Source organism: Perognathus longimembris, chromosome 1 (genome assembly GCF_023159225.1).
Source record: "Perognathus longimembris pacificus isolate PPM17 chromosome 1, ASM2315922v1, whole genome shotgun sequence".
In the NCBI taxonomy this organism is placed as follows: domain Eukaryota; kingdom Metazoa; phylum Chordata; class Mammalia; order Rodentia; family Heteromyidae; genus Perognathus; species Perognathus longimembris.
Window position 1 is genome coordinate 155341142 of NC_063161.1, and position 17574 is coordinate 155358715.

Here is a 17574-nt window from a genome sequence, read left to right on the forward strand (position 1 = left end):
GCACAAAACACCCTGGACAGCCGCGCTCGCCGCCGCGCGCGCGCGCGCTCGCAGGAGGCGGGTCGCCCCGGGGAGAATCGGGGAGACGTACCGAGCCCCAGGAAGAGTTGTCCGGGAGGGAGCCGGGAGGGAGCCGGGAGGGGCGCGGTGGAGACGCGGCCCCGCACGCTTGGAACGTGCCAGGACCCTTCCGATCTTGCTTCTAGAGAACGAAAATGACCCGGAGACTCGGTCCTTCCGCAGGTGGAGGTAATCCCGAGCTGTTTCTGCAGCTGAAGTCGGAGCCGTCGCATCCCGGGTCGGACGGCAGGCTCTGTGTGAACGGCCGCTGGCGTCGCGGGTCCCCGAACTGCGGGTGGACGCGAAGGGTACGCGGGCGCGCCGGGATCGGGGCTTGGATCCCGGGGGGGGGGGGCAGGTGCCGCTTGACCACCTCGGATGGAAGACGGCCGTGAGGCTCAGGTCTCTGCCCTCCCGTCTATTCTTCAGCAAGCATCCTGGTGATGTTCAGGAAAAAAATCTGGGGGCCTCCGTGTAGCCGCGTGCGAAGGACCCGGGATGGCCAACTCAGCAGCAGGACTGGGGGGATCCAGGGAACGGAGACAAAGGGCAGGGAACGGGGCCGGCGAGGAGCGTTGTGGAGCCGTGAATAGAGGGGAGACGTGAGGGTACGGACTGAGCGCCCCCATCCAGGCCAGAGGAGGCCGACCGTCTCCCCTGTGCACGGAGTGGGCACCGCTAGGTCGCGGCCTCGCACTTCGGGGCCGTCCTGGTCACACGGGCTGTGATTTGGACAGGGGCGCGGGAATCTGTGAATCGAATCCAGCCGCCCGGGACATAGAACCGCGGTGCCACGCCGGGGTAACGGGTGCGTTCTCGTGAGCTAAGACCAGGCCTTCAGGCGTCCCCAGAATGCGCCCTAAACACCATCACTGACTCCGATCCCAGTCGGAGGTTCTGGAAGCCTCGGAAGCGGGGCCACGGGGCCTTCACTCAACCAAGCGGGTAAGGAGACGTATGGGAAGGAAGAGGGCAGGCGCAGAGAAGGTGGAAAGGGGGAAACAGGAGAATGGCAGGCTGCATAGGAGTTAGGGGCCAGGGTGGATCTGCAGGGCCCGTGACAGGACAGGACGGTCCCACGCGCCCCAAAGGAGAGGACGGGGGATCTGGGCCTGGAACTAAGACTTTCGCCCACAGGCGGTGCCCAGCAAAGGCTGTAAGGAGTCACGGTAGCCAGCAGAGGGCGGAATGCGTCCGGTCCTCCCGCCAGCTCCGCGCGGGGTTCGGCGCCTCCCGGCTCTGCACGCCCCAGCCTCACGCGCCCGCCCGGCTTCTGCCGCAGAGGCGCGCCCGGGCCGCGATGCCCGGAGAAGGCGGCCCAGGCCCAACCTCAGAACTCAAGGCCTAGGGCTTTCCAAGCTGAGCAAAGGCAGGGGAGGAAAGGCGTGTGAGGGAAACTCTTCACCCACTTATCCATCCTCCCGATACCTGCACACAAAGGCGATGAGAAAGATGCAGAACACAAAGACACACACACACACATTTAAAAAACAAAACAAAACAAAAACACCTTTGGGAGATGCATAATCATTCAGAAACTCCAGGATAGCACAAAGGTAACATGGAGATAGGTGTGTATACACACACACACCAAAATCTCCCAGACACATTAGAGAGGCTGAGACTTGCACAAAGATGTAAGTGCCCTCACAGAGTGACACAGCACAGACACACGGGGACACTCACAAAGACGTACACAAACCCCTTAAGACACAGGAATAAGGGGGGGATCTGCAGGTTTGTGTGGCACGCACAGGGATGCGAGGGAATCCGATACCGATTCACGGAGCCTGGAAAGTGGCAGGGATGCACACACACAAATGCCGGGTGTAACCGGGTGCACACGTACGCAGTAGACTCGGGCGGGAGCTTGGACACACACGGTTCCACACGGATACCCACCAACACACACGCAGGTACTGGGGTGGGACGGCAGCCTCTAATCCTCCACAAAGCCGGGCCCGCTCCGCGGGGGCCCCCCGAGGCACGGGAGGCCACTTCTGACCAAGTCTCCCCTAGGCTCCAAATCCGACCCGCCCTCTCGCCTCCAGCGGGGTCAGGGGACCCGCCCCCCCATGCCCTCCGCCCCCCACCCCCGCTGACTCCGCGCCGCGCCGCTGCACCGGTCCGGGAGGGGCCCGGCCGCCCCGCGGCGGCGCACAGGGCCCGGAGGGGGAGAGGCGGGCGGAGGGGCAGGGGACGGGGGGGGGGGGGGGGGGAACCAGCGCTTGCTCTTGGGCCGCATTCGCCCTGCAGCGCGTGGATGGGCCGTTGTCGGGGGCCGGGGGGGGGGGCCACAGCCGGGGCGCAGTCCTCGATAGCTCCGGACGCGGTGTCGTCCTCTCGCATCCGACGCTGATGTTAGTTAGGCCCAACGGGCGCAAAAGTCGCCAGCCGAGTTCCGAGGGCCTTGACCCGCGGCGTCGAGGCCCACTCCGGTTCGGCCGGTCAAGGCACCGTCTCAGACCCGGAGCAGAAGCACAGTCCCCACGGCCACCCTCCACCCCCCCCCCCCCCAAGGCCTGCCCCAACTGTCCACCCCGGGGTCCTCGGAGAGGCTGAGCCCACGTCCCTAAACCCCGCGCACCACCGCCGCCGCCACGCCACGCCTCCGAACCCCAGGAGGCCCAGCTTTCCGCCCCCGCCGCCCCCTCGGCCCGGACCCCTTCCCCATCCCGAGGGTCCTCGCAACCCCACCCCGGGCCCGCGCCTGGGCCTGACCGTCCTCCCCACCCCGCGTCGCCCAGGCTCGGCCTGGAGCCCCTTTCGGCTCACCTCCGCGCCGCCCGACCTCGGCCAGGCCCGAATCCTGGCCGCAAACCCCCGGGGGTCGCCCCGCTGGCCCCATATGTGTGTGGGGGGGGGGGGCAGGGCCACTTTGGCAGGGTCCCGGGACCAGCAAGCAGTCCTCCCCTCCGGTCCGCCTGGATGGCGGCTGCCGGAGCCTTCCTCCGAGCGCTCGGCCGACTCGTCCCCCTCGCCCTCGCCCGCCCCCCCCCCCTCCCGCGTCCTACCTCGATTTACCTCACCGGCACCCGGGGTCCCCCGGGCGGCTGCTTCCCCGGCGGCGGCGGCGGCGGCGGCGCTGCGCAACCCGCCGTCTGCGCGTCTGGCCTCGCCGCGCTCGGGGCCACTCCTCCCCACGCCGGAGCCTTACGAAATATTAATAATAAAGAAGGCAAGAAAGGAAAAAGAATGCCTTCGTTCCCCAGCTCCCAAATCAATTTTTCAAGGGGGTGGGGCAGGGGATGTGTTCCGCGGGAGACCTAAACTTCGGTGAGGGGCCGAGCGGGCCGGGCGGGCGGGCGGGCCGGGGCTCCCCTGCCCGGCACTCGGGGCCGGACGCGGCTCGGGGCGCCGGCCGGGGGGCCGCGGGGAGCCCGCCCGCGGGGCGGAGGAGGGGGGGGGCGCGGCCCCGGCACTATTTGACGTGGAGCCGCCGGCTCATCCCGGCGCAGGGATACGAGGCACACCAATGAGTTCAAATGTCAGGAAGTTTGAGGAGGGGTGAGGCGGCTCCCGGCCGGAGTATCCCTCCGCCGCCAGCCCCAGCTCTAAACCGAGCGGCTCCTCAGGCGCACCATGGCACTGGAGTAGCGCGGGGAGCGCGCCCGGAGCCCCGCGGCCCGCTGCGCCCCGCCCGGGACCCCGCTGCGCCGCCCGCGCCTCTCCCTCCCCCACCCCCCCGCTCCAGCCCGCGGGGCCGCCCTTGCACACCCGCCCCCTCCCCCGCCCGCCGCCGCCGCCGCCGCCGCCGCCGCTGCGGCCGCCGCCTCCTCCCCGCGGCTCCGTCTGCTGCCGCCGCCGTCGCCGTTGCCGCCGCCGCCGCCGCTGCCGCCGCTGCCGCCGCCGGGCTCCGGGGCTGACGAGCAGGTGACAGAGGAGCCGGCGCGCGTGGCCGCGAGTGCCCGGCAGAGCGCGGCGCGGGCTGCAGCCGCCCCGGCCCGCCCGCACGACGCCGGGGCCCGGCGGCCAGCGCGCCGCCGCCGCCGCCGCCGCCGCTCCACGGAGCTCGCCCGGAGCAGCGGGCGGCCCCGGCCGCAGCCCGAGCCCCCGTGGGGGCCGCGCCTCCCCGCGGGGCTCTGAGGCCGCCGCCGCCGCCGCGGCGGACGGGCGGACGGGCGGGCGGGCGGCGACGGGGAGCAGTCCGGCCGGCGAGGTCCACGGCGCGCCCCGCGTCCCATGGATATAGCAACAGGTCCCGAGTCGCTGGAGAGGTGTTTCCCTCGCGGGCAGACCGAGTGCGCCAAGATGTTGGACGGCATCAAGATGGAGGAGCACGCCCTGAGACCCGGGCCCGCCACTCTGGGGGTGCTGCTGGGTGAGTGCCGGGTCGGGACGGACGCCCGACGGGGCACGAGTCGGGGGACAGGGGCTTCCCGGCCGGCGGATGAAGGAAACGGGTTGGCGGGACCTGGGGAGCGGGACGGGACTCCTGGAGTGACCGGCGGAGGGGCAGCAAGCGCGGCCCGGGCATGCTGGTGGGGCGGTGGGCAGTGTGCAGGGACCTCACCCGGGAGGAGGGCACTGGACGGCTCCATCTTCCCCGGGGCCCAGATCTAGAGTTGTGGTCCAGGCCGAGGAGTGAGGCGGGACCGAGGTAGTCACCTTGGCGAGGCTAGGGGAGGTGCCGGGGCACCTGGAGGAGGAGGGAAATGTTCCCTGGGTCGTCCAGACCTCGGGTTTGGGGGGAGATCGGGGAAAGCAGATCCCCGCCGCTCCGTGTGGGGCGTGTCAGCCGGCGAAGCGCCCCGGCCTCGCCTCGCCGCTGGCGGTCCCAGCCGGCGGCCCCGCGCGCTGGGCGCCTCCTCGTTTGTAGAACCCCGAGCGCGGCATCTCCGGAGAACCGGGGGAGCGCCAGCGTCGGGCCAAGAGGCTCCAGGCCCGCGGCCTATCGGTGCCAGAGCTCATGGCCCGGGACGTACTGGCTGGAGCTGCCCGGCCTCCGCCGCGGAGGCTCGGGGACCGCTGGCGGCGGGCAGCGCTCCGGGAGCTCCCACCCCCATCTCCCGGGGGCTCCCAGCTGGGGACTGGGGCGGGGGGGGGGGAACACCGCGAGACCGGGACGCCGGGGCTGGGCCAGGCCAAGCGGCGCTGACCGCCGGGCTCTCGCTCTGTGCGCCGCAGGCTCCGATTGCCCGCATCCCGCCGTCTGCGAGGGCTGCCAGCGGCCCATCTCCGACCGCTTCCTGATGCGAGTCAACGAATCGTCCTGGCACGAGGAGTGTTTGCAGTGCGCGGCGTGTCAGCAAGCCCTCACCACCAGCTGCTACTTCCGGGATCGGAAACTGTACTGCAAACAAGACTACCAACAGTAAGCGCTTCTCGTCCTCCTTCCCCGCCGCCGCCCGCCGCTCCAGCCCGGCCAGCTCCCTCCCCGGCCTGCCGGCTTCGCGCTCCGCCGGCCGCCCCCCCCCCCCGTCCCCCCATCCCCGCCGCAGCGCCCGGAGTTCTAAGGGCCGGCTTCGGAGAATGGCCCCCTAGGTGCCATCTGTGGTCCCGGAAATCTGCGCGGGGTGGCCGGGTTGGGGTACAAGACAAAAAGCTCGGGGCCGACTGGCCGATAGGATACCTGGGTGTAGGGAAGGAAGGGCTTTGGCCCCACTGAGGCCCGAAGTGGGGACCACGAACTGGTTTTCAAATAAACGCAGTGCTCTGGAGAGCCAAGCCTGGAGCTGTGTGATTCCCCAGGCCAAAGGCAGCTATGTGGGGGGTTTGGGATTCCTGGGACTGGGAGATGGGTACCGGGTGGGCAGTGAAATGTCTTAGCAGGCTGGGAGGGCCCCATCCTACCAGGCTCCCTGCTGCACGTTGAGTCCCTGGTTGGGAGAAACGGGTATCTGTCTTTCCCCAGGCCGTTCCATGCGGGAAATTCGCATGTACAATTTTTCTTGGTTGGGGAAGCAGTCTAAGCTGAGGTGTCTCAGGTGAGGTGGGGGATTGACCAGGCTGGCCTTCCACCAGCTGCCTACTTTGTTGCAGTGTGTTGGGTAGGGGTGGCCCATTCTTCCCTGGTGTACTCCAGCTCTTGGGGATGAAGGGCGTGAGCTGTGGGTTGAGCACTAGCTGCTGACTTGTGTTTAGCCGTGACTCAAGAAGCTGGGGACAGGGCAGACTAGGTACTAGATTTTTTTTCTTTTGATCTGCTGAGGTTTGTGGGGAATCCTCTGGAGTGGCATTGCTAACACAAGTGGGTGCTTGGAGAACTTTTGAGAGATGCTCAGAAAACCTTCTTGATGGGAGTGTGGGGTGGGTAGTTGGCTTCGTTGTTTTTAGGCTCAGAGAGGGCCCTGAGTGCTCCGGTCTTTGAAGGGAGTCTGAGGTACAAAGGCAGATTCTTAATGGTGAGTGCAGTCTACCTGCTCTGCCCAAGTATTGTCTCGGAATCCAGGAGGAAAGGGGAGCCTCAAGACTGCTCTGCTGGGGCCTGAAAACAGTAGCACCTGGTCACCAGAGTCTCAGAGAGGGCCTTGGGTTTTACCACAAAGATGCTTGGCTGTGTCCCTCTGGGACACAGGGACAAGCTAGAGCTGTTTCCTACACCTTGCTTTTTCTGCTGGCTGGGGGTTTCTGTGGGCCAGCACGAGGACCTGCTCTTTTTACTGGTTCTAGAGCACTGCTGAGCCCTCGCTCCCTGTGTTCCCCAGGTTTAGGTACACAACAGCTATTGGTCTGGTCTGTGCCATGCCCTAGTGCCTGGAACTCTAATTCCTCGAAAAGGAAAAGGCACTGGTTAGTTCACTGGCAGCTGGGCTTAAAGCAGGACAAATAAAATGAGGATGATAGGATTGGGAGCTTTCGGGGATCCAGAGAGCACCATGCCATCGGGTGCCCCCAAACTTGCTTGCCTGCATGGCCCGGAGGTGTGCTCTTGGCAGTACCGCTGACCTCAGCAACTCAGTGTGTGGGGGCGAGGAAGCCTGGAAACCTAGAAATAGGCCTCTGAAATATTTGTAGAGTTTAATTTTTTTTGTTTTAACCTTCGGAAAGAGTCTTTCCAACGACCTGTATGTATTTATGCCTGTAATTGTTAAGGGGCTTCTTTTTGAAAGAAAGCAAGTATCTCCCTTTCCTTCCCCCCAAGTCCTGCTGGCAGGCATACAAGGTCACAAAATGAGAACTGAGTGGCAAACCCCCTCATTTTACAAAAACGATTAAACATTTGCAACGCTGTAAGGTATATTTGTCTTTAAAATAAGAGAAGTCTTTTCAGGTAGTCTTCAGTGCAGAATGATCGTGATGTTAGGAGTGAATTTGTCAGTCTGTGGAATCTCAAGTTGGGAGTCTGGAGTGGGCCTTGTGCTGAAGTCTGGGTGGAGTGAGAGGCAATGCTCTCTCTCCTCAAAGTCCCCTCCTTCTCCTCCTTCATCCCCTTTTTCTTCCAATAATGCCAATTAAGTATCTGCACTAGATGGGCCTCTAGTGGCTGGGCCCGATGGCCTGGCCGTTAGCAAGACAATGTTGGGAACAAATTTCCAGCCAGCTATGCTGGGGAAGCAATGTTCTTTACTCAATAAAAATATTTTTTATTCACCATTTCTTTTTTTTTTTCCCTTTGAGAATCGCAGATGCATATTTGTTTCATCTGTTCACAAATGCTTTTCAGACCAGAATCCAGGCAAGTGGCGCAGAAACGTGCCTTCTTGATTCTGTGGTGTCTGTGTCAGCGTATTGGGAAATTAACACCCCCCCCCCAACTTTCCTAAAAATGTATCCTTACGGGGCTGCAGGGAGCTGCAGGGTCTGTCCTTAGAAAGCAAGGGGTTGACATTTTTAGTGTCTTTCTGCTTTCGTTTTGTTCTCAAAGATCCCGGGCAACCCGAAGTGCAAAGTTATTTTACGCACCACGGGGGTGATTAATTGGTGTTTGTGTACTTTTTAATAGCATTTGATAAAATTCACTCGTTCCTGCTGGTAGAGCCAAAGAGATGGCAGATTATGTCATTGGGACGTTTTCACTTGTAGTTCAACAAATTCCCTTTTTCTCCTGGTGTGTGTGTGTGTGTGTGTGTGTGTGTGTTCTTAACACAAAAACAAACAAAAAGCACCCAGAGCCTCAGCCCCTTTTCCAACACAAAACCCAGTTAGGAATCAGCAGGAAACACCAGCCTCCATGGTGAACCCCTTTTTGCATCCTCCACGGAAAAGCCTGTTTTAAAATAAATAATAACAACAACGTCGTACACATGCATTTGTTTTTCCTTAGCGATTTGGCCGAGTAGAATTATGTAATTCTCGTTTCTTGCCGTCTGTTGCTGGCTGGTCTGGAAAGGGTTTTTATCCTGAGGAGGTGGCGAATTCCTGGAGGAGGCTCCGGAAAGGGGGAGGGTGGGTGGGAGAGTCCAAAAATCTGTCACAAAATGGAGTCTAATCGCTTGTAATACAGCTCCAGGTCTAGTGACCCGGGGCCTCGTTGGTGTGCGCTGGGGGCCTTTGTGCCGGCGGCGCACGGGATGGGACGAGGGGCTCCTGCCCGGAGCGCCGAGGTAGGCTGATGCTTGGCCGACTGGCAAGCCAGCAGGCAGCAGTGCCTGACTGAGTGCCTGGCCTCCTCTGTAGCCCCGATCCCTCCCTAGTTCACAAGCCCCCATGGCAGAAGAAAGGGGCATCCAGACTTTGATGGACTTCTGAGTCCTGGGCTGGTCTTTGGTTGTGTGTGTGTGTGTGTGTGTGTGTGGTTTTTTTTCTGTTTTGTTTTGTTTGTTTAAAAAAATAATCTCCCCAAGCTGGCCATGGCTCCGGTGGCTCAATCGGATTATTCCAGCACATTCCTTTCCTTGGAAGTGTTTACACCGTCATGGCCTTCTTGGGAGGCTCACCTTGCCCGCCTGCCCAAAGCCTTAGCCGTGTGGGGGGGGGGACACAAAACCACTTCCTAGCTGCTTCCCCTCTGCCCTTGGAAGGCCCTGGCAGGCCTTACTGCAGGGCATCATGTCCTGGCAGCACCCCTAGCCAGTGGGGACCCCAGCCCACAGCCTAGGGTAGAGTGGGCTTGGGGTCAGGAGCTAAGGTTTTGCTTTATGTAAAGGCTCTCTTGGCTCTTTCCGAGGACTAAGGGCTGACTCAGTCCGGGACTCTTTGGCCCCTTAGAGGGCGCCTATCCGTTTAAGCCCAGCACCTTGGGCTGTGGGCAGGAAGGTAGCAGGCAGGCCTTCCTGATGCTGCACTCATCTGCTCAACTGAGGCATTATTCACAGCAACTCCTAGTTCACCTCCTATTCCCCAAGCTCCAGGCTGGTGTGGTCTTGTTTGTTTGCTGGATTTTTCTTAAGTGGGGGAAGCAGGCTGCAAGAGTCTGTTCTGTGGTACGTGATTGATAACTCTTCACTCCTTCTTGCCTGGAAGCCGGGCTTAGAGACACAGTTCGGGCACCTACCTGATTTTCTGTACAACCTACCATGGGGAGGGGAGCTGCTACTGGGACAGAAACATTTTTATAGACAGCAGACAAGGTGCCACAATTCTTGCTTACCATGTCATTAGCAGCATTAATGTTGCTTCTGTTGCTGTCCCCCAGAATGCCTTGTCTCCAAAGACACATAGGCTAAGGCAGGTTCCATGACCAAGGTGTGGCTGACAGGCTGGGCTTGCCATGTGTGAGCTTCTTGGTGCAAAGAGGATAAGGGGCATTGCCCGGAGTTAGAGGATACTCTAGGGTCCTGCCTTACTCCCATGTAAAGAGTTTTAAACTCTGAGGCACCGCTGGGTCACCTTCCAGCCCCAGAACTCAGCCTGTCCATCCCAGAGCCTGGGTTCTCGACTGACTGGACACAATGACATCACATTGCAGGGTGGCCATGAGAATTGCATGGGGCAATGACTCATTCCAAACATATCCATTATCCTCTCCTGCACCCTGAGTACTGGAGAAACTTCTGGCTGTGAGGATGAGCACAGACACAGGATGGCAGGGCAGGGTGGGTCTGGTGTACTGCTCAGCTTCCCCCCCACCCACCCTGGGATGGGCGGGGAGGATGCAAGGAGGTTGGCTCAGAGCAGTGATGTTCCCACTGGGAAACATTCGGCATCTCTGGGGTCTGCATATCACTTGGAAAAGCATACTCAATAATATAATTTTATATTTGAAGAACTGCCTGTGCTTATTGTTTTTGTGATTCAAAGACAGAGAATAAAGCTCAGCCTACATTCCCGAGGCTGATCTGGAAGAAGGGACATGTAGAGGAGAGATTCAGGGTTCTGTGCACTTCTTAGAATGAAGGCAATGCTTAAAGGTAGAGAAGAGATTTCCATCCCCCAGGCTCTGTAGCCTTGTGAGGTTTCCACTAGTGCGGGGCTAGCCTGGCTACCCCAGGAGCCTCCTCTGTCCAATGGCCATGGAGTTTTTAAAAGAGAAAGAAATGGAAGGAGGTGGGGGGGGGCATCATTTTGGCTGAAAGACGAAGGATACTCCCAGTGACATGAGTTATAACTTCCAATTTGTTGGACACCACAATAAGGCTTTGGCTTGCAAGAGGGAGGCGGGTGGCTGGGTAGCCTTCCATCCAGGAGTGAGTACAAACTGTCAGTCAGCCAGAGATGACGGGACTCTCTAGGTCTTTGCTTCTCTGGCTCTCCAACCCTCAGACTCTATGCTGATGGCGGCAAAGAACAAAATCAAAATTATGTATATTTATTGCCACTGAAGCCAGAAGTGGGGGGGTGTAGGGAGTGAGACTGAAAACCATATTTGAAAAAGTTGATTCAGGAAGGCAGAGGAAGCAAAGAGGCAGACGTTTGCCATTTCATCAACTGGCTGGTGTTCTCCATTCATGTCATAAATGTCTCCTGTCATTTGATGCCAAAAGCAACATGATTTGGTTCCCTGGTGGCCTATAGAATTTTTCTCTCTATCGCTGGCTTTCTCTCTTTTTTTTTGCAGTAAATGTTTATTTGTTAATAATATACTTTAAACAGCCCAGCCGTGACCTCGAGTCTCCTGAAGCATCCATCTTCTCCTAGAAAAATGTTTCAAGTTTGTGTAATTTGGGGGTAAGGTGTAAATGATGGCCAGTGAAGGGCCTGTGTTTGCTCTAACCACTGCTGTGGTGTGGACCGGTCCTGCAATAAGGGGCCACTGTGCTCTAAATGGTAACTTTCTTAGGTTTCAGGCCTGGCTGACAGCACTTCCTCAATGTCCTTTACCTTCTGCAAAAATTGCCTGATCAGTACAAATAAATTTCTGCAGGAGCCCTTCCTTTGTTATTCCCTGGGCAATATTGTATCCATCCCCAAGTTTTTGACTGGCAGCCCTGGGCCTGCCCTGCTGACCCGGGAACCCAGACGAGGAGGGGAGGAGCCTCGGGTTGTGTGAGTACATACTTAGTAGGGGAAGCTTTGATTCCACGAGAGCCTAATGAGTGCCCTGGCGGATGGCTGAGCACCTGGCCAGCCTGGTATTGGGTGAACTTGCAGAAGTGCTGCTGACAGAAAACCCCAGTGCTTGAGTCTTGGTCCAGAAGAAACAAAGATTTTGCTTTTGGCCTTCCATGGTGTGGGAGGCTTCCCCAGTGCTGGGGGGAGCTTGCTAGTTGGGGAAGAAGGGTTCTCAAGACTTCCCAGAGCAATGGAGGTGCCCATACCTAAAGAAAGATGCTGCAAAGAGGAGCATGCTGGGACACAGGCCTGCCGGGTGTCTCCCCCTCCCTCTGCCCCCCCCCCCTGCCACCTTGCATCTTCCGGGTGCTTCGGTAGGGATAATGATGGGAGGGGAGGAGCAGCAACAAGCTGGATGGGACTGTGCTTCCCCTTGCCCAGGGGACTCAGCGACTCTTGTCATGTGACGCCTAGATTGCTATGTGAATGGGGCTGTGGGCCAGGGGCCCCAGTCCAGGCCGGAGCTGCCTAGACCTGTGGAGATTAGAGGTGCTGTGGGGTGATCTCCAAGTGGAGGGGCTGTGGATACGGCCCTTTCTCAAAGGCAGAATAAGATTCTTGGCAATTACATCTTTAGAATGGAGAACTTTTTCATCTCCTAGTGACACGGCCCCAGGGGCCTTTAGGGAAGGACGGATAGCTGTCTCCCTAAGAATCAGTGCCCTCTTTACCACCGGTGCTAATTCCAACCTCTCAGGGTTGCTTTGGGGATAAAGTGGAACAAACCCGAAGGTGCCGGCCTGTATGAGCATTCAGTCCATGTGCGTTTTCTTTCTTCTTACCGGGAAGAGCTAGAGGCTGCTCTGTCTGGCAGGAATGCATTGTCTGCTTTGCGTGGGAGGCCTAGAAAGTGATGCAGCCTCGAATCTGGCTTCTGAATCTTACGCTCGAAAGGGGAATCGGGCAGGTCCGGCTGCCAGAAGTGGCTCCTCTGTGGAGGGGCAGCTGTGATGGCACCCAGGCCGCTGTGGCATGCAAGGCCCATTTTCCTCAGCAGACTCTTGAGCGGTGAAGATGAACTTGCCGGAGACGCTTGGGGATGGAGAGTGGAGGGTGGGGGAAGCAGCGTCTCCTGAGTGCCTGTGAAGTTTACTGGCCCCATTGCTCTAGTCCTCTGTGTGTGCTTGGGGAAAGGGCGGAGGAGGCTCAACACTTTCTGCCCCTTGAGTTTAACTCCCTAATCCCATGGCGATCCCGAAGTCCTAGGGTCCTGACCAGGTGCTGGGTCTGGACTGTTGTAACTCTCTTTAGTGGCCGCCCTACAAGGTGGGGTAAAGGGTGTCGTGGTCGTCCACCACCAATGCGCCCCCCCCCCCGCCCCCGTTGGCCAGAGGAGGGAAAGGTTAGACTAACTCCTTCCCCTGCATGAGCTTCCTTCCCCACCCAGCTCGGGAGCGCACTGGCAGGCGGCTCTCGGCGGCTTGGGGGCCCCGCGTTCTCCTCCAGGTGATCCTCTCAGCGGCCCCAGCTTCTTGCTGTCCCTCTCCGGGAGTGGGGCGGCCCCGACGCACCTCGGGTTCCAGGGCTGCCGGGCTCCCACGTTCCCGGGCCCCGAGCGCGGGCGCCGCGGCGGTTGATGAATTTCGGTGTCACCAGGGCTTTAGCCCGGATTTGGGAACCGAGCGCTCTAATACGCGCAAGCGGCCCGCCCTCTCCAAAGCGCAGCCCTTTCACCCAGCTGCTGATTTATGAAGGAATCCGATCCCAGACCCCAGACGGGCTGGGCTGGAGCGGGCAGCCGGGGCCCCCGCGGCAGCCTTCGGGTTCCTGCGCGTTTGGATCTGAGATCCTGGGTGGAGTGAAGGTCCTGGCGGAGCGGGGCGGTGCGCGGCCCGAGGAGCGGGTTCCCCCTGGGAGCCGCCCAAGGCTCCGGCAGGAGGCTGGGGGAGAAAGGACGGAATGTAGTTTTCCTTTGGGGTTGAGCGAAGCCCGCCCCTTCCCCCCAAACCCTCCGGCCAAACCCCGCCGTGGGCTGGCCCCAAAGTCTGGGGCGAATTGGGGAGGTTTATTAAGGGAACGGAAAATTGAATGGAAAAAGTCTTAAGATTCGTCCCCCCCATACCTCCCTCTGAGAAATGTGCAAAGTCTCTGGGTTACCAGAGGCACTAGGCTGCCCGAAGCCTTCCCCAGCCCCTTCCTCCAACCCCCCAGCCCCAGGCGGTGGGCAGGGGACACCCCCCTTTCTTTTAGATTTGGTTTGCAGGGGGGAAATGCGGGTTGTATCAATCCACAAATATTTACTCTTAACAGACTTGTATCTGTGGAGATTTTGAACAAAGACAGTTTAGGGGGATTACAAAAACCCTAAAGCCCCGTTTTTTCTCCAAGACTTGGCGCTTTAAATGCCAATTACAGGCGAGTCATATCCAACAGCAACGGGGGAAGGCGGGCAGGGTCCATCCATTAAATGTAACTTTTCATTATGAAAAGGATTTCGCTGGTTTTATCTTCTAATAAGATTATGTCAGGAACACAAGTACCTAGGATGGTGCTGAGTGACAGGGCTCAGTCGTTTAATCACGGGCTGTTTGGCTCAAACCGCAGGGCCCATTGTCCCACCGAGTGAACTACGGAAACTTGCCGTCCTAATCCCCTTATTCATGTCAAACAGAGAAAAGAAGCCGAGCACCTTACAACCGTGTCCCCTCCACCCCTTCCGAGGGCTTTTGCGGGGCGGGGGGGGGGGGCTTGGAGAAGCTATGAGCCCCCTGGACCCTTTCCTTTTGGAGGGATCTGGGCCAGCAGAGGTGAGTGAAAAGATTGCTTTGCCAGAGCCTCACTTGGCAGTATCTGGGAAATGGAGGCATAGCCCCACTTTGGAGGGAGTTTTGTTTTGTTGCCTTCATTAATGAACACAACCTCCTCTTCCCAGACAAGGTGGCATTGGGGGACACCCACCCACCACCCTGGTCAAAGCAGGTTTGATTGACCAGAGGGAGGCTAAGTGGAGATCCCAGTCCTGGGTCCTCAGGGGCAGAGTTCGTTGGATCACTGGACTAACGTTGTAGCCTTTGCATGCCCATGGCTCTGCGGGGTTGGCCATTTCTAGCTTCCTAGGACAGCCAATTCTTCGGAGGCTAGATTTCCTTTTTTATTTTTTTTAACTCCCCCCTCTCCCGCCCTCAGGGAAGCCCACTTCGCTGGGTGCTGGCTTCTTTATCCCTACCCTTCCTATATCTCTTCCCAGGGCATTTCTGGCAGAGCCAACCCAGTTCACCAACCTTCCATATCACTGATTTGTCCAAGCCCCAGGTGTCTGCTTGGACAAGTAGACCTCCAGCCCTGGCAGTAGGCGGTGGAAGCATGGGTTCCAGCCCCTGGCCTTCCCCTCTGGGCACAGTGAGGAGACTCCAGAAGTGGAGAAGCAGCCACAGCCGCAGTGCACACACTTCCGGCACCAAACATCTGCCCCCCCCAAAAAAAAACCCAAAGTGAAACCAATACCCAAGTGAGATCCAGGTGCTCTCAGGGATCCACTTCGTACCAGACCTGCCTCCCGGCCCTGGGGAAGGCTCCTAGGGTTTCAGGCAAGGCCCCATTGTCTCCCGAGCAGGAGGGGAACTCTGGAGTGATATATCTCCAATACCTGCCTCCTGGCCTCCTCTGCAAGCCCTTAGGCGGGGCTCCAGGAATGCCTGACTGCACCCAGTCTGCAGTGCACAGCGGGAGTCCAGGCTCCGGGGCCCAGGGAGGACCTGGCGGAGAGCAGGGTGTCACCTCATAAAAGCAACATGCTAGGGCTGTTTTATGGGGAGGGAGAAGGACAGGAAGTGATGCTTCCATCCCTGGCAGCACTGAGACCTATAGCTCTGAAGAAGGGGGGCCAATTAGCTTCTGAAGGAAGGGGGTATGGTCTGCAGAGAATCACAGGGGCTAGGCAAGACCAGAGACGGTGGGATTTGTGATCCTTAAGTATGGGACAGACCGATGCACATGGGATGCCAGAGCTCACCTCCAGACCATCCTCAGAGCCCCCCCCCCCCCCCCCCCGTGCAGTACTCTGCTCCGCCAACCACAAGCTCTTCCTCTTGGTGACAGGGGTGATGGAGGAATGACTTTCTCCCTCGAAACACTTGATACCGACTTTGTTTTTCTGGCAAGAAAAATAAGTCTTGTTTGGAAAGAGGGGGCATCGAGCAAGGAGGGAAGGAGTGAGCTGGCGGCCGAGCAAACTTTGTGGATTAGGTTTCAGCGCCTCCGCCCTACCCCCAGCCCCACGGCGGTGATTTGTGTGCGGGGGTCTGTGACCCTGCAAGCATCAAACGGCCCGCGGGAACCGGCCGAGTTCAGAGGGACAGTGGGCAGAGGGGCAGCCTAAGACAACGCAGATGGTTCATATCAGCGGGGCTGGCCGCACCCTGGGCTCGCAGCATCTAACCCATGGTCCTGGTTCCTCCACCGGGGAGGAGCCGGGGCCTCAGCTCATCGGCTCTTGGGGGGGGGTCACAGCATGAGCTTTCAGGGAGTGGAGGACAGAAGCAGCCAATGGCCTCTGGAGGAACAGCAAGACAGTGGCTTCTTCCACCAGGCTATCCGGATTCCTCCAGCTCAGGAGGTGCCTGGGGCTCTTTGCTTGCCCAGCGCCAGCATTGGAACAGAGAAGGAGGTTCTCCGGTCCCTACCAAGTGGCCACCCTCGCCTCAGTCCAGCCCTGCAGCAGGCTGGCTAGAACTCTCCCTGGTGCAGTTCGGCTGCATACCCCCTTACACCTCTCCCCTCTGTAGGTCTTATTCACCTTTTCACCCATGGGGTGCCTTCCTAGCCTGGGTTTGGGAGGCCCCCTCCTTCCTGGGACATTCCTTCACAGGACTCTGTGGTAGAATGGCCTGCTGGCTTGCTTAGGGCCCTTCTGCCTAGCCTGACCCAAGGGAACTCTGCTGTTTTCTCCTCCTGGTCTCTCAGGAAAGCTAGACTCACACCCTGGCCCACAGCCTTGTTTGCATGTGGGAGGGGGCTGCTTAGTTGTGGGGGACAGGCTCTTCCTCACCCTCCCACCCCCACCATCGGCCTCTGAGCAGTTAGAACTAGGCATTCAACCTTAGCAAGCGTAGGCCTCCAGGCCAGGTCTCTAGCCCTTCCAAGGACCTGGAGTCCAAAGCAGACACCATGGAGCCACATGTACAAGGTCTCTGGGCTGCTTCAGCATGTCTCATCTGAAGGCTCTTCGAGATCAGTGGGCTGACAGGTGGCCTCCAAATGTAGACTTGGGAACTTTACTGTCTGAATTGGGACATTGAGGAACAGAAGCCAGGTGAGCACGGCCCTGTATCCTCTAGTCCTTGTCTTATCTGACTCCTACACTTCCTGGGCTTGGTTCTTCCTCCCCCCACTGGGTCACTAGGAGGCTGGCAGCCTGGCCAGAGCCCTCAAGGCCACTGGTCCTCAGGGACCTCTCCAGGCTTCATTTCTCCAGAGTCCCTGCCTCAGGGGAAGCAGCCGCCGGGTCACCCATGCACATAAGACACATCTGTCCTCCACATGTTAGAGGCTAAGCCGAGGACATGTGGTTTGGGATGTGTTATCTTAATCATATTTATTAGCCAATCCTGGGGAGGGGAGTTTGATATCGTTACAATTTGGAAAAGTGCTCCAAATCTATGTGACAGATGAGGAAGGGCCGCCAGTAACAACCAAGTTACGGCTGGTTTGGGAACAGCAGCTCTGAGAGTTCTCTGGGTTGCCCTCATGCAGTGGGACATCCCAGAGACTGAGCAATAGCACTTAGCATTTTCCTTTTCCCGAGCAGAGATCTGAAGCAAAATTAATTACCCTGCCTTGACTGATAGATGTGCTGTTGGAATATGCTTCTAATCCTTATTAACATTCTCTAAAGTCAGGCATGAAATATGACTATTGCACCACACTCTTTGGCATATGTTTTTCCTTTCCAGGATCTTTCTCAGGCTACCTCCAAGTCTCACTATTATTCATTATTATTATTATTAATTATTATTATTATTGCCATAGGTCTAAAGTTGCCACCCTGAAAGCCAGAGCACAGCTGAAGGGGGGTGGGGTAGCAGTGTATGACAGGATCCTGCTCCCAATTCAAATTGCTTCTGATTATTGGGCTTTGAATATTTTCCTCCATCATGTTTTTTATTTTAAAAAAAAACCCAGCATATTTACGTTTGATAGTGT

General features: G+C 58.7%; 2 protein-coding genes across 3 annotated transcripts in view; both read left to right on the forward strand.

Moving 5' to 3' along the window:
* The first annotated feature begins 215 nt into the window (after positions 1-215).
* LOC125353162 (vegetative cell wall protein gp1-like) lies at positions 216-4146 on the forward strand. The gene is made up of 5 exons (XM_048348657.1): positions 216-368; positions 949-1005; positions 2317-2498; positions 2581-3238; positions 3934-4146. The coding sequence occupies exons 1-5, from the start codon at positions 216-218 to the stop codon at positions 4144-4146; spliced, it is 1263 nt and encodes a 420-aa protein (XP_048204614.1).
* A 73-nt stretch (positions 4147-4219) lies between these two features.
* Lmx1b (LIM homeobox transcription factor 1 beta) overlaps positions 4220-17574 on the forward strand; it is a 69429-nt gene continuing 56074 nt past the window's right edge. For both annotated transcript variants that reach the window (XM_048343027.1, XM_048343037.1), the window contains exons 1-2: positions 4220-4381; positions 5188-5374. In XM_048343027.1, the coding sequence (XP_048198984.1) occupies positions 4243-4381; positions 5188-5374 (326 nt within the window). In that variant the 5' untranslated portion in view covers positions 4220-4242. The remainder of the gene's footprint in view (positions 4382-5187; positions 5375-17574) is intronic.

Bases quoted from the DNA above. Each gene is read 5' to 3' on its own strand.
- LOC125353162 (XM_048348657.1), top strand. From the start codon at position 216: ATGACCCGGAGACTCGGTCCTTCCGCAGGTGGAGGTAATCCCGAGCTG. The intron at 369-948 runs GTACGCGGGCGC...CTCCGATCCCAG, and splicing joins ACTGCGGGTGGACGCGAAGG to TCGGAGGTTCTGGAAGCCTC. The intron at 3,239-3,933 runs GCAAGAAAGGAA...GCTGACGAGCAG, and splicing joins AAATATTAATAATAAAGAAG to GTGACAGAGGAGCCGGCGCG.